The sequence below is a fragment of the Papio anubis genome, chromosome 7, assembly GCF_008728515.1.
Source record: "Papio anubis isolate 15944 chromosome 7, Panubis1.0, whole genome shotgun sequence".
Classification (NCBI taxonomy): Eukaryota; Metazoa; Chordata; class Mammalia; order Primates; family Cercopithecidae; genus Papio; species Papio anubis.
In genome coordinates, this window is record NC_044982.1 from 118,171,844 (window position 1) to 118,188,466 (window position 16,623).

The 16,623-nt window shown below is 36.4% G+C and overlaps 1 protein-coding gene across 7 annotated transcripts in view; it reads right to left on the reverse strand.

The window, feature by feature from the left end:
* The window catches only part of LRRC49 (leucine rich repeat containing 49), a 161,362-nt gene that overhangs the window by 102,330 nt on the left and 42,409 nt on the right, over positions 1-16,623 (reverse strand). For 6 of the 7 annotated variants that reach the window (XM_021940672.2, XM_009210523.3, XM_021940673.2 and 3 more), the window contains one exon: positions 14,516-14,577. In XM_021940672.2, the coding sequence (XP_021796364.1) occupies positions 14,516-14,577 (62 nt within the window). Of the gene's footprint in view, positions 1-14,515; positions 14,578-14,691; positions 14,798-16,623 lie in introns of those variants that run through there. The other variant, XM_031668523.1, reaches the window with a different exon arrangement.

A 16,623-nucleotide genomic window follows, 5' to 3' on the forward strand; every position in this document is an offset into this window, starting at 1 on the left:
AACCACAATGAGATGCTGGTGAAAAGGGAGAACACTTACACATTGGAGAAAAGGGAACACATACACTGCTGGTGGGAATGTAAAATAGTCAATCCATTGTGGAAAGCAGTGTGGAGATTCCTCAAAGAACTTAAAACAGAATTACCATTTGACCCAACAATACCACTATTGGGTATATATCCAAAGGAAAATAAATCATTCTACCAAAAAGACATATGTTCATCACAGCACTATTCACAAAAGCAGACATGGAATCAACCAAGATGCCCATCACCAGTGGACTGGATAAAGAAAATGTGGTACATATATACCATAGAATACTACACAGCCATAAAAAAATAATGAAATGTCTTTTGCAGCAACATGGATGCAGCTAGACTCCATTATCCTAAGCAAACTAACATAAGAACAGAAAACCAAACACTGCATGTTCTTACTTATAAGTGGGAGCCAAACAATGAATACACATGAACACAAAGAAGAGAACAAAGACACTGGGGACCACTTGATGGGGGAGGGTGGAGAGAAGGCATATCTTAGAAGTCCACCTATCTGGTACTGTGTTCACTACCTTGGTAATGGGATCATTCACATACCAAGCCTCAGTGACCCGCAATTTACCCATGTAACAAACGTGCACATGTACCCCCAAACTTAAAATTTTAAAAATAAATAAAAATAAAATGTAAAATAAAAAATTCCACAAAGTTCCAAAAAGTAAAACTTGAATTTACTGTGTGCCAAGTACTACATTGTATTCACACAAATGAAGTGATGTGTAGGTATTGTAATAGGCATTGTAAGTAATCTAGAGATGATTTAAAGTATACAGAAGGATGTGCATAGGTTATACACAAATATTATGCCATTTTATGTTAAGGAGCATTGGTGGATTTTGGTATCCATGGGAGGGGGCGAGTGGATTCCTAGAAACAATCCCACAAAGATATGGAGGGAAAACTATATAGTACATCATAAACCAAAAACATGGTCACTTATTATAATTAACAAGTATTGTGTGCCATACATAACTGCATATGCTATGCTTTGATATGACTGGCAGCTCGGTAGGTATGTTTACATGAGCATCACCAAAAACACATATGTAATGAGTTGCGCTATGATGTTATGATGGCTATGATATCACTAGACAATAGGAGTTTTTCAGCTCCTATATAGTCTAGGTAACCACCATTGTAAATGTGGTCCATCGTTGACCAAAATGTTGTTATGCAGTGTATGACTATATAGGTATGTGTGTTGTATGTAAACCTAAAGTGTTTCAGAAAGACCAGGGCTTGGCAAACTACAGCCCACAGGCCAAATATGCTCTATCACCTGTTTTTATATGGCTCACAAGTTAATAATGGCCTCCATGTCTTTAAATGGTTAGAAAAAATGTCAAAAAAGACTATGTCATAAGTGAAAATGATACGAAACACAAATGTCAGTGTCCATAAATAAGTTTTATTTAAATACAGCTCTACCCATTCATTTACATATTATTTATGGCTGCTTTTGTGTTACATAGGAAAAGTTAAGTACTTGAAACAGAGACCACCTGGCCTGCAAAGAATCATGTACATGATACCAATCTAAGTTATCTAAATACACACATACACACATACATATACACATGCATATTTCCTAATTCTATCCACTGAGATGGCCCAGAAATGGTGATACCTCAAAAAGGATAAGCACACCTTGCACTCAAATCTCAGTTTCTAAACAGCATTCTCCACTAAAAGTCATTAGAACTCTTTGGAGAAATGGCTGATTCCAGAGCTAGGATTGCAAAAGTATAAGATGAGCCTGGAACAATTTGTTGGGCCAGAAGGGAAGAAATAACTTAAAGAATGAGGATACATCAAAAGAGAACAGGAGTCTGCTTGAGAAATCAGAGAAAATTTGAACATCAAAATAAATAGTAATAGTAAAGGATTACATCCCTCTTTTGTTCCCTGTATAAAAAAAAACTTTGCTAACGGAATCATAATTCCTGAGAGCTAAAAGTATGACCTGACCCCCTGTAATATTAATACAAGTACATTTTAACAGATATTCACAGCTTTAAAAAGCGTGACTCGAAGGATTAATGCCTTAGTGGGAGAATGAAAAGCAGTGGGTAAAGCAAACATGCTCTATCAGGAGTGCAATGAGGTAAAGTTAGACTTAGGCAGAGGTATGTGTGTGCTTATCCATAACGTGTTAATATATATTTGAGAGATATGAACTCTCTGAGAGGGACAGAACCATGCTGTGGAGTAAGGAAGAACCTCTAATATCTAGGTCAGGCAGACAGATGGCAAAGAGGGGTGGCGGAGAATTGAAAGTAGAACACACATGAACACACACGTGCACACACGTACACACACACAGGAAATGGGACGAAATGACCCAAAGTAATGGAGTTAGCTAGTTCTAACACTAATGTGAGCAAAGGCATGAAAGAGGAAATAAGTTTATTGGACATCTATTGTTATTATCTTCTCTCCCAACTTCCCTTCCCTTGGTAACAAAACACCCTTTTCCTGTAGTAAACCCAGTCCACAGACTGATCCCACACCCGTTGTCCTAGGGGATAAGGACCATATGTCCCAGGATTCAGTATGTTATGTATGTCCCTGGCTGCGGTGATTCATTCCAAGTGAGCACCTGATGTAAACAAATACAATCAGAATCCTCTGCAGCAGTGCTTCCCAGACTGTAATGTGCATTTAAATCAGCAGGCGACTTTTTTAAAATGACAGTTCTCACCCAGAAGGTCTAGGGTAGGGCTTGAGATCCTGGGCTTCCAATAAGCTTCCCAGTGATGCTAGTACTGCTGGTTCAGGGACACAATTTTGAACATTAAGGCTCTTCAGAACCTTCTGCCAGAGCAATCAGGGACGAAGCACTCTTTATACTAGAGCTGCTAAGTGACAGACTGTGATTCTCAGGCTGTTGGCTTTTCCAAAAGCTGCAAGGTTTTTTTTCATATTTCTGTCACTCACATCTTTGTGTGTTCTCTGTCATTAGGTTATATACTCATAGAAAACAAAAGTCATATGTTTAACTTCTGTTACACTCCACAATGCCTTTTTTGGTGTTTTATACATAAAGATGCATAATGAATGTTCTTCAACAACCAACTTGGAAAAAAACTTGAATTCTTTAGATGAAAGAGATGGAGAAGGTATTTTAATGAAATTGTAAAGGACAGGAAGGAGGAGGATCAGCTACTAGCTATCACTATTGAGGTAAAAATAACACATCCTCAGGATATCCCTAAGATAACCTTAGATCCTAAACCCATCCAGCTATGAAAAACTGGCATCACTCATAATCCCTGAAGTAGGTCATTTTGGAGAATAACAAGCCAATACCCATGAAATGCCAAAAAGCAAGCCCCAAAAACAAGTTCAAAGAAACTAGCAGAAAAATATTATTAATCTTATTTCACATTTACTGAGTGCTTCCCAGGATATTCCTAAACCAAAAACTATGGTCTCTAACCTGGGGGTCTACAACTGACATTGTCTATTTCTTTTTAAGCCATAAAAAGGAAGTTTTATGGAAATAAAGGGGACTATAATAGAAATTTCCCAAAAGAGAATTATAAATGGCCAAAATATAGATGGAAAAAATCAATCAAGGAAATTCATTAAATTAAAAACACAATGAGATATCATCTCACACCTGTCAGGATGGGTATTTTATCAAAAGACAAGAGATAAGTGTGGGTGAGGATGTGGAGAGAAGAAAACCCTTGTACATTGTTGCTGGCAATATAAATTAGTACAATTGTTATAAAAAAGAGTATAGAGGTTCCTAAAAATATTAAAATTAGAGCTACCATATGAACCAGCAATTCCATGTCTGGGTATATTCCAAAGGAAATAAAGTTAATATGTTGAAAAGATATCTGTACTCCCATGTTCATTGCAGCATTATTCACAATAACCAAGATACAAAATCAACCTAAGCATCCTTAAATAGATGAATGGATAAAGAAAATGTGGTATATACGCACAGTGGAATACGGTTTAGCCTCAAACAGTAGTAAATCCTGTAATTTTTGACAACATGGACAAACCTGGAGGATATTATGCTAAGTGAAATAAGTCAGGCACAGAAAGACAAATACAACATGATCTCACTCATATGAGGAATCTAAAAAAGTTGAACTCAGAGAAGCCGAGAGTAGAATGGTAGTTATCAGGGGCTATGGTCATGTAGGGTGATTGGGGAGATGTTGGTCAAAGGATACAAAATTTCGTTTGGACGGGAGAAATTAGTTCAACATGGTGATTATATTTAATAACAATGTATTGTATACTTGAAAATTGCTAAGACTTCAAATGTTCTTTAATAAAATCTTTAAATAAGACTTTAAATGTTCTTATTACAGAAAAAGATAAGTATGTGAAGTAACATATATGTTAATCAGTTTTAGTCATTCTATAATGTGTATCTATACATATCTCAAAACATTATCTTGTATACCACAAATATATACAACTTTTATTTGTTCATTTTAAAAATGTTTAAAAACACAAAACCAAACAATGCCCAGAGACTAGCTGACAGTTCTAAACTACTCTTTAAGATATTTCGGGGTGTATAATTAAGTCACTGTGATACCTTTCTGTGTATCCAGGATAAACAAGCCTAACTGTTTCACTTCCAGAAGCATCCTCCTTATGGAGAATCCCACCTTCCTTATTGGCATGCAAGCAAATTTTTAAAGAAGAAAATAGCCTCCTCTTTTAACCAAGCCCAGTGCCCTTAGTGATCAGGCAATTATTTTCCTTCCTGAGCAAGCTGAGTTTCATCCCTACAAAAAAAAAGTCATCTATAATACTAAAAACAAATATAAAGGAAATAAATTCAACCCATCTAATAACCTAGACAGACATATACACACACCCACACACAGGTTGTTAAATACAGAAACAATGTATTGTTGATTTAAAGGGAATTAATATTCTTTAAGTACCAGACAGGTAAATGGCAGAGATGATATACAATCATGACAATTCGAAAATCTGGTAGATAGAGCTTGCAGTTTTTGCCATAACAGCATCAGACTCACCTTCCCAATGTAAACAACTATGAAACCGGACAAAATATATGAAGCAGATGCTGAACAACAGACAGCTCAGGGCCGTGATACTTGGGAGAAGACAGACATATAAAAGCCACATTCATCTTGGCTTTCTGCCTGAAGATACTTTCCAGATCATAGCACAGGGAAGGGGAGCTAGAGAGAGAACAGAGGTGTCACTGGGTAGATGAAATAGAAGTCAGAAACTGGGTCTGCTGAGGCTACTGGAATTTGGGTGAAGGGGAATGGAGAGGAGGGAATCTTGTAGAGAAGGAACTCCAGAAGTCTGCATAGGGGTCTCTTGAGTATTTGGCTAAATATTAGGATGTGGGTACACAGGGTGTAATTCCACAAAGCCTAGCAAAATATAACTATTGAGGGTCTGTGAGATGAAGGGTATCTATGGGTCACATGGAACTGGGAGACACTGCAATTCCAGCCAAACAGAGTGAAGAGACATCAATGAATACCCAGATTATATATCTGAAGTCCAAGAACGGCCATGCCTTAGGTGTAAGGCGACTCCGTGTCAAGAAACAATGTGAATATTTTCATGTTTCTGCATGGTAAGGGCTTTCTGAGCAAAGAAAATTGGCACTTTGATTAAAGGGTGACTGAATAGATAGAAATGATAAGAGCAACGTGGACATTCAGGCCGGGCACAGTGGTTCACACCTGTAATCCCAGCACGTTGGGAGGCCGAGGCAGGCAGATCATCTCAGGTCAGGAGTTTGAGACCAGCACGGCCAACATGGTAAAACCCTGTCTCTACTAAAAGTAAAAAAAGTAAGTCGGGCATGGTGGCGCACACCTGTAGTCTCAGCTACTTGGGAGGCTGAGGCAGGAGACTTGCTTGAACCCTGGAGGCGCCGGTTGCAGTGAACCAAGATCGCATCAGTGCACTCCAGCCTGGGCGACAGAGCAGTGAGACTGGGTCTCAAAGAAAAAAAAAAGAGTAATATGGAAATTTTTCTCTAAGTACTATGTGTTTACATTTCAAAGGGTATCAAAATGTGGAGCCATTTGCTTACATTCCAAAAGATTATTGGCTAAAACATCTTTGACTTTTCTCTTCATAGAGGATTTGTTTACATTAGGAAGATAAGGTCTCAGTTTCTCTCTGTGTTCTCTCTTTCTTTCCTGGAGGGGAGAAGGTGTAGTTGTGTAAGCAGCTTCTACATAAGCTTCAAGATTAATAATTTGGGGTTTCTCTCATGTACTAGAGGCCCCTCCTCATACATGCAGGTGACATATGCATTTATCACATAGCACCATGGGAAAAAAAAATGGAGCATGGGAAACTAACACAAGATATTCTGCAGGTAAATAATCAGTCTACCTTGGATACACAAATCTTGTGTTTACTGTCATAACAAAAAATATATATATACATATGTTACAGTAAGTAGCTAGCCAGGCTTGAGCAGGGCTGGAGAGGGCTCCCCAGCAACCAGAAATGTCAGGCGACCTTCAGGTGATGGTCAGGCAGTTGTTACACTGTTTCTCTAAAATAAGAATTGGTTGCAGCAGGCACCAGGGAAAGGCAATCTCCTAATAGACAGAAAAAACCCTGAAACTGATCATTAGTAGTTTCCCAATAAGATCTACTGATAATTAGTAGCTTCGCACTGGAGTTGGGCCAGTGGGTTCAAGCATGTGCATTAAGAGGCAAAATGTCAGAGTTTAACTGGTATATGACCTTCTAGGAACAGTTGACTGGTAAGGGAAGAATGCCTCAAGTGAGCATGTGTACAACTCCAGTAAACACACCGTGCATGCAGCCTCTCCCAAATGCAGGCAGGCCACTGTGCATGTGGACAGCCCACCGCAAGGGAAGAATCAGGGGAGAAGGGATGCAAGACCTGGGAAGTATGCCAACGTACAAAACTCTAAATCAAAGGCCAAACTGGGCACTTGATCTCTCAAGTTGCCCACTTGGCCCTCTTCCAAGTGTAATTTACTCCCTTTCATTACTGCCCTAAAGCTTTTTAATAAACTTTCACTCCTGCTCTAAAACTTGCCTTGGTCTCTCTTTTTGCCTTATACCACTCAGTCAAATTCTTTCTTCTGAGGAGGCAAGAACTGAGGTTGCTGCAGACCCATACAGATTTGCCACTGGTAACAGATATAAAAACATATTACTCTAGTTCTATAAGAAGGATCACTTTAGATCTTCCTTAAAAAAAAAAAAAAAACTAAACTAAACTAAAAATAAACCTCAACAGGATCAACCTGATTCTCTAGTAGTTATCAAAACAAAACTCAATAATCCTTAAATTTCTCAACAGAACATCCACAATGCCCAGAATACAATAAAAAGAATTGCCAGATGAGGAAGAAGCAATAAAAATGGAAACATATATTAACGAGGAAAAAAAGTCACTATAACAGTACCAGAGATGACACAATGTTGGAATTAGTAGATAAGAACTTTAAAACAGCTATTTTTATAGATTTTTAAAATCTATACAATCAGGTAGATATTTTTGCTTCTGACAGAGGGCTATCTTACCTTTGCATCAAATGAGTTAGGAAACAGCTGAAGCAAGGTCTCTGTTTTTCTCTCCCAACTTCGAGTTGTCCCGCCTTTCTGGACCAAACCAATGTATTTCTTAAATGTATTTGATTGATGTCTCGTGCCTTCCTAAAATGTATAAAACCAAGCTGCACCCCGACTACCTTGTGCACATATTCTCGGGACCTCCTGAGGGCTGTGTCATGGGCCATGGCCACTCATATTTGGCTTAGAATAAATCTCTTCAAATATTTTACAGAGTTTGACTGTTTTCATTGACACTACCTCAAATACCTTTTGGAAGTATTTCTATAATATAAGTACAAGAAATGCACTAGGGGAAACTAGTTACATATCTTAAGTTTGTTTCTAAGTGGATTTTGAATTTAATCTACTTATACTTTGTTTCTGAATATTCTTTGAATTTCCATGCCTTTGTAAAACAAAATACAAAGAAAATCATAAAACGTATGTTGGTCTCAATTTATCATACTTGTTTATTTCTGAACCTAGAAACACCACCCAATATGTAATCATGAGTAATTTTAAGGCCCTTGTCTTTAATAATATACACCAACATTTTTCCTGCAACTTTTAGAACCTTCACATGAATAAAATCCAAAGGGACCTTTGGTACATCAGTGTTTTCAAAACTGCTACCTCACTGCCATGAATAGCTATCAGCCTCTTAACTATGTGTGTGTGAACTCAGACTGACACAAGGTATGCAAGCAGCCTGCTCCCAGGCCTTAGATTAATTTTAGTTCAAGAAGCCTTTTTTTTTTTTAGAAAAACTCTCTCTCTTACACACACACACACACACACACACACATCCCCTTTACAGTAACGAAAATGGTGCCTTACAATTATAGAAGAGTATCTGGAAAATTTCCTGTGAGTTTGCAATCATATATATATTTATAAGTTGGTTGAGAAGGTACAGGTAAAAAACCCTCCAATTGACTCATAATGTCCATTAAAGAAAGGCAATCTTTTAGTAGAAAACAATTACAATTTTGGAAAGATTAATTTCAACAACATTTTATAAAATGGAGTTGGAGAGCATACATGGTATCACTCCCCATTTTACAATGTTATAAATAAAATCCATGAGAGTATCTGTATGTATTTTTGTACTTACAGAATTAATGCTTTAAATGGTTATAGGTGCTGATATAAGGAAGATAATAAAAGAAGGTATGTAATAATAATTTTAAAAGTGACTGCTATACATTAGGTTTTTTTGCTTTTTCTCTGCTTCAAAGGTAATGCAAAAGGAATACAACAAATATAATAGAGGGTCCCCAGTTTCCCCATTACCTTGTACATTGGCCCCCTTTTCTTTTCTTTTTTCTTTCTTTCTTTTTTTTTTTTTTTTTTACTGTCTACTACCCCTGCCCCACAAACTCTGACTCTTCAGTAAATTGTAAGGCTTGCGGAAAAATCGTCCTCAGAAACTATCATTCTGATGTTTATTGGGACCTCACGCAAGAGGCATGAAAACAGGAAAACCCTCAACAGTGAGGGGTGGTTAAATCCAAAAACTGCTGCTTAAGATAAAATCACAAGGTCACATACTCAACTTTTCAATAGCCTATACAAACTCTGACTCTGTTTCAGTCACAGAGTCACCTGGTTTTCAGGGGCCCCGTAATAATACATCCGAATGAAGCCTTTAACCTCTGTTCCTGTCATTTATATAATTTCAAGATGGCAGTAAACTCTACACGCAATTTAGTAAATTAGAAGATATAAAGCAAATGTATTCTGTTCATTTTAAATGCTAGTTTAAAGCAAATAAACTTATAAAATTTACAACTGTGCAAAATGCTGTAAAGATGTGTATGGCATATAAATAAATTGATTTCTAATGTTCATTTACCTCTACAGAAACATTAATAGAATAATCTTACAAGTGTAAATGGCAGTAATGCTGGTTCCCTTAAATCAGAAGAAAATCTCCAATGTCTTCAATCATACTGCCACTTGACAAGAGTACGTGGTGTTAACATCCTGCCTATATAGTCAATAATCTGTCTAGCATGACATCAGCAAATACATTTGAACTAATAGAAATAAGAAGTCATTTTGACTATAATACAAAAATAAAACAATAAAACAAAATAAAAATTAACTAAACTGAGTAATCCTTAACTTGTGTAAAAAAATTAAAATAAGACTTTATATTAGAGTATAAAGCATTACAACCAGAACACAATCATCTATAACAAACTGAATGTCCTAAGAACAATGAGGAAAATAAAGTTAGTTCATTTTAAACATAGTTCTATTTTATAACATTTCAGAATAATTTTTGCTTTTGATCTCTAAAAGGAAAAACAGCACTTTAATAAAGTAGCATTGAAATAAGATACAATGAAAAACTGTAGAAAAATTATTTTAGTATAAGTGCTATGTTTCAAATAAAATAAATTTCGACCCAATAATTACATCAGCCCTGAGGATGGTCAAACAAATTGATCTTACCTCAACATCTATTTTTCTGAAGTGGTAGAACATATCTGTCATTAGTTGTGAATATCTCTTTTCACCTATTTTCTAACTGAAAGAATTCAAAAGCTGTAGCTAGGCCCTACAGTCAGACCTACTAAGGCACTACATGCCACCTTACCATACTCGGAGGGGTTTACTCACAAAGAAGGAATAAAGCAGCATGGATGAAAACAAATGCCCCTATTTTTAAATCTTGTTTTTGTGCCCATTACATTATGCCCACCACATTTAGAAAAATGCAATTAAATGTTTGTCTGAAGGTGAATCATACATCAACCACTTGGTAAACCCCTCAAGAGGAGTTCAGTAGATAAATGGGTACTGATAATGAAATTTCCTTGACAAGCATGTAGTCATTTCTCAAATTTAAAACTTAGCAGATGGTCAGAAAATATCTGTCAATAGTTGATTTCCTCTGTTTAACTCAGTAAGAAGATTTGCATATCACTGATTATCTGTTAACAAAGGAAAAGTAAAGGCATTCTAACAGTATGCTGCATACTAGAACGAAGGGAAATGAATTTCCGTCAAGCCAAAATAACATAAGTGACACGTGCAATCCTGGAAGGTACAGGAGTAAAACCTTATATCTCATCTACAGGAATACTATCTAACAACTTGAGCTCATAAAAAATATCCATATATTCTGAAGGTCAGTGAAATAATTTCCTCCTTAAAATATCAACTAGTACTAAATTAGACACCTGCAGGGCAGTTTAAGTTTTCCTAAATAGAAATAGATTCTTTTCTAGAAATATAATTGATATAGGGTGATTTATCAAGTTGAAATATAGCTTAAGAAAAATGCAAGGAGAATGATTTCCTGATAAAGGTAAAATTATACACCATTTTCAGCAAAATTTTGAAAATAGCCTAGAGGATTATCTTGACTTGGAGAATAGTGAAGAAGGAAAAGTCACACCCCAAACCGTGTGCTTCAGTGACCTTTAACCATACTATATGTACTAACAAAGGTCATTAGAGAACTTAAAACAGCATTCCTTCCTCAAAACAAAAAAAAAAAGAGAAAGAAACCTAGTTTAAAATTTTCAGTGACATCATAAAGAAAAAGCTGAGTCCAAACAACATTGTCTTACTAAAGTAAGAAAAGAGGTATGAGAGGTCACCCTGGCAGAGAATTTTATCAGTGACATAGGTTAGAAATTCCAGTACAAGGTGACAATAAAAAGCAACACTATTTTTGTCAGTTTTGTTGTTTTTAAATGCCTTACAGAAAATGAACCTCCTTAATGTCTATATCCTGGGGCACACCACACCCACCACCCTACCCCTGATACACCTCACTGCATAAATAAAAGGTTTAGTTTCTCTAGAAATTATGGGCAAGATCCTTACTGACAAATCAGTAAACTAACCTGGAATCCCAAAACAACTGCCAAGAGAACTTTGATTTGCTTATGGCTTTAAACCTCACAGGTCCACGCATTAAACACAGACTAAATGACCTAGTAATAACATAAAAAAGGACATACCAGAGTTCTTAGATCACACAGAAAACTATTTCCGTTTGAGGAATTAAATTCTTCTTATAAATCTTTTTTTTTTTTTTTGAGACGGAGTCTCGCTCTGTTGCCCAGGCTGGAGTGCAGTGGCGCGATCTCAGCTCCCTGCAACCTCCGCCTCCTGGGTTCACATCATTCTCTTGCCTCAGCCTCCCAAGTAGCTGGGACTACAGGCGCCTGCCACCACACCCAGATAATTTTCTTTTTGTATTTTTAGTAGAGACGGGGTTTCACCCTGTTAGCCAGGATGGTCTCGATCTCCTGCCCTCGTGATCCACCCACCTCAGCCTCCCAAAGTGCTGGGATTACAGGTGTCAGCCACCGTGCCCGGCCTCTCCTTATAAATCTTTTAAATATAGCTAGTAACACCTGTACTAAGAACCCATACATGCTAGATGCTGAAGAGGGTGTAGTGAGCAGTATAGACATATTCTTCTGCCTTTGTCAAGTTTACAGTCTAACAGAAGGGACAATATAAAATGAAAGTACAATAAACTCTAACACTGCAATAATAGTGGAAATATAGGAAGCTATAAATGCATGTAGCAAGATCTCTCAGAATTTTTCAAATTTTTTCATCTAACCCACAGTAAGAAACATATTTACATTGTAACCCAGTTTCCACATTGTCTATAGTAAAATAACATACATACATATGCATACATAGACATACCCATATATAATTAAAACTGGAAAATTTTTATGAAACAGTGTATGCTCTTAAAATGTGTGACAAATTCTGATATTTTCCATTCCATTTTAATTTACCTGGTTTTAAATCACTAAATTGACCTTAGGATCCCTATATGGGTTTTGACCTGAAGTTAAAAAACACAGACCATTGGTATTTTTAAGTCAGCTGCAGTTTTAAAATAAAGGTACAAATTCCTGAGCCCTACTTTTAAGTTTACTACTGAATTAGGGTCCATGATAGATAGGTCCCAGAAAGCTGGGACTGTAAAACCTGGCAACTCTATTGTGCCAGGATATAGAAGAACAATTGTGCCTTGAATATATACTGTAGCTATCACTACAGGTTATCTGACAGCCCAGCTATCTGAGATATCTGTATCTTGAGTAAAGTTCACAGAAATGTTTTCAAAGTTACTCTCTCTGATTTTTCCCTCCTCAGATCTAATATATTCGTTATACCACCTCCTGGACCACAAGCGTCAACAAAAACAGAGCAGGAAATGCACTGTGCCTCAAAAGCAGATCTGCTGGAAACACTAGAGGATGGTATACTGTGAAAGCTATATAAAAACACAGAGAAAGCAATCACAGAGAGAATAAAAGCCTCAAAATTGTTGGCTGACTTCTATCTTTATTTTCTTGAGAAATCACACTTTTTAAAAAGTTATAAATATTAATCTCATTAATCTTAACTTTATTTTGCTGGGTGAGCGGAACTCCTTTCCAGGTTGGGAAGAAAGTTTTCCAGATACAGGCAACCAACACCAACTTCCTACAGAGCTAGGCGTTTAGGAGTTCAGAAATTCAGATATCCTGGGGACCTGGGAACATCATAACCCCTATATAACCAAATTTACATCTCTCTTTAAATTACTCCCCATAAACAAGAAGCAAAAGAAGTAATGAGTTCCGCCACAGGTGGGGGGAATCTGTAAGTTTGTAGTATCTTAAACAGAGAATATTTCACATATTGTAAAAATGAGAGACTATCTCTTCTCCAAAGAGTTGTTCATGATTTTTAGGAAGAAATTCCCTTAAAAAAAAATGAGTGACCCTTCCATTGCCATTGAAAAGAAATTCTACCTCCCCAACAAGATAGAATGGCACCTGGAATGTCGCATTCAAAATACACTAAGAAGAATATGAAAAGTCTATCAAAAAACTTCAATATTTTTTTCCCACAGAAGAGAAAAAAGAGAAAGAGTAACAGTATTTTCTTTAAAATAATGTCTATTTGCAAAGCTCACTGTCTTTAGATAATTTCTATCTTTTAGAGACATAGTACAGGATGATTGGGTTAAAACAAGTCTGATGGCAGACATGCAAAAAACATGCCAACAGACAACACACAAAAATTAAACTGGTTTTTAATACACAAGCATAGACCTGGAGTTCAGAAAAAGATATGCTCTAAATCTTTTTATATATATTTTTTACCCTCTTATAAAAGCAGATTCAAAGAACAGCCTTAAAGTGAAACTAAAGAACGGCGGGGGGCATTAAAAAGCCCAGTTCAAACTAAGTGGCTCCTGGGAAGGAGGAGAAGGAAAGAATTAGAGAAAAAGTAGGGGCCCTTTTGCATTGAAAAGTCTTACTGTATGTCTCAGCTTCAATTCTAAATGAGACATCATCTCAATATAAAGGATAATATGCTTCAAATCGTTAGAAAACTAAATGTATACATTTCTATATTCTAATCCACTGTCTCTTAGCAGCATTAATTTTAAGTAGAGATACTAAGCTAGAAGGCAGTTTGGCCTAATTAGCAAGTGGCTCAGTGACAAATATAGCCTGCTGTATTAAAATTGCTTAGTAGCTATACAAATTGTAGCTGATAATTTATGAAAGAAATTCTAATTCAACTGACCAGTGCTGTGAATGTCAAACAAAGGACAGCAAAATATATGTTGAAATTTCCATGTACTCATGTTTTACAAAAGGACAACTCTAAAGCATAATTAAATCAAAAGCACATGCTATATTAATTTCATCATCTTAGCATTACAGGCAAGAATACACACAAGAGCTTTGCTTTTCCACAAAGAACTTTGTCTTATCATTTTCTAATTTAAAATCTTCCATGCTAGTAAAATTCTCCAAGGTATTTCCAATCTTAATCTAAAGTGCTAGAATCCATACAATCAAGTTATAATAAATGACAACTTGAGAGTTTCCACTTACCTAGATATATTGTTGAAGCTGAGAAAGAGATGTTGGAGGCAGGGCAAATTATCCACATCTCTCTGGAAGAAAACAGAAAGCAAAAATTAATCAGATGAAAGAAAAAAATACTATAAATATCTTCTTGCTAAGCTATTGAAATATATAATCATTTCTATTTACTGCAACATTGCTACCTCACTGATTTCTACTGGTCAGTGAGCTCCATTCTCCTCCACTGCAGATTAAATGGGAGGGTTTCAGTACATCCGCAGAACAAGCTGCACCACTCGCAAGGTAAAAAGCACTGAGGAGACAGGGAGAGATGCTGCTGCTAGCCTCTTTAAGCGTGCTTTTGGGAAAGATGCCAAAATGCTACTTCAGCATTTCAACTGTAGCACAAATACAGTATGATCAAACATTTGTTAAAAAATCACTGTTAAAAAGAAGCCATTCAAAAGCCTTAACATTTAAATTTATACAGTTAGCCTTCTAAACAATAGTGAGAATTTTAAAGCTATTTAACTCACTATTCTGAAAACCTTGGAAATAAACCATCAGTTACAAATGAACCAATACATTAATGATTCTCCCATAAAACCAAAAGCAAATAATGGTAAGTGTCACTGAAGGGCACTGTAAGGGCAATTTCTCATCCAAGCTCATATCAGAGGTTCTTACAATAGGAAATCTACCTGTTATATTTATGTACACCACTCCAAAAACACACCACTGCTGTTTAAATACAGTTAACCTTAACAAATATTGAATTGTTTAGGACCAAATTATTAAAAAAAAACACACACAAATAAAAAATAAGTAAAAGCTACCTAATCATGAAAAGACATAAACCTTCTGAAAAGATTTATATATAATGGAGTAACAGAATCTTACAGAAGCTTCATAATTACCAAGTCTACAACCTTATTATTCGCCTAGAAAAGTGACCAATTGAGGTTATTGCAGGGGGAGAATAAGGGTGTGGTGGGAAGGTGGCCCAGGAGTACATACAGTCAGTCCCTAGAGGCTGAGACAGGGAAAGATTCCAGTTACCCTGACTTCCAGTGCTGTGCTCCTCAAAGTATTACATACTGCCATGTCTCATATAAAATGTTTTTCAAAGGCAGCATCATTTGCAGTAATTCTCAGTTATATTAATTTGAATAATACAAAAATAAGTATATTTGACATGTTATTGTGACCAATATTTAAACCTAAATCAAAACTTGTTTCACTGTTTCCATAAATCATCGTCTTTCTTCCTCCCCCTCCTTTTCTTCCCTCCATTTGAAAACTACCATTTCTAAGACCTGAGTAAGTTTAGGCAAGTGCATTAAAATAATTGACAAACCTAGCTTTTCCCAAAATGCTGTATTTTTTTGTTATTAAAAGAAAATATAAAAGTGATAGAATTACGACAGAATCACTTTTTAATGGTTTTTCAGAGAGCAAAGGAAAAATGAAGCTGCCTTGTTTTTCTACCTTCCCTATGTACTATTCTCCAAACTTCTCTCAACCCTTTAGACCCTAAACAGTGTAAAATCAATACAATAGTCCATGATCAAAACACTGGCTATGTATACCATTCGTTTGACATTATCATTCTCAGGCCCACTCCCACAAAGCCTATTCTGCAGATGTGAGATAATGATTTTTAGAGCTTTTCATGGCCAAGGAGTAAGTCTATGGAAACAGAAGGGCAGCCAAATTTCCCTCAGTAGGTGATATAGTTCAAATGTTGGCAAACTTTTAAAATCATCTCTTTCAGCTAATTCTCTCTGATATTCCCACAAATGGAGAAGGAGTGATAGACTAGTGGTATAGGGCTCATTTCACTCCAGGGCCCTAGTTTCCAAAGGAAATGGCAGCCTACTGTCTATCTGGTCTCTAGAAACATGAAGTCACAGCCAGACTGAAAACCCTCTGTAATCCTAGGGAAATCTCTTCTCCCAAATTCTTCCTGGAATCTACCTGATATATTTCTAGGCACAAATCATTGTTACTGGCACTCAACCTGGAGAAACGGAGAGGCAGCAGCTTTTAAAAATACATTTTAAATCCTTTGAATCAAGGCATCTCATTTAAAAAATACATTTGTCCCTTTGAGCTCCAGCATGCCATCTTCAGAG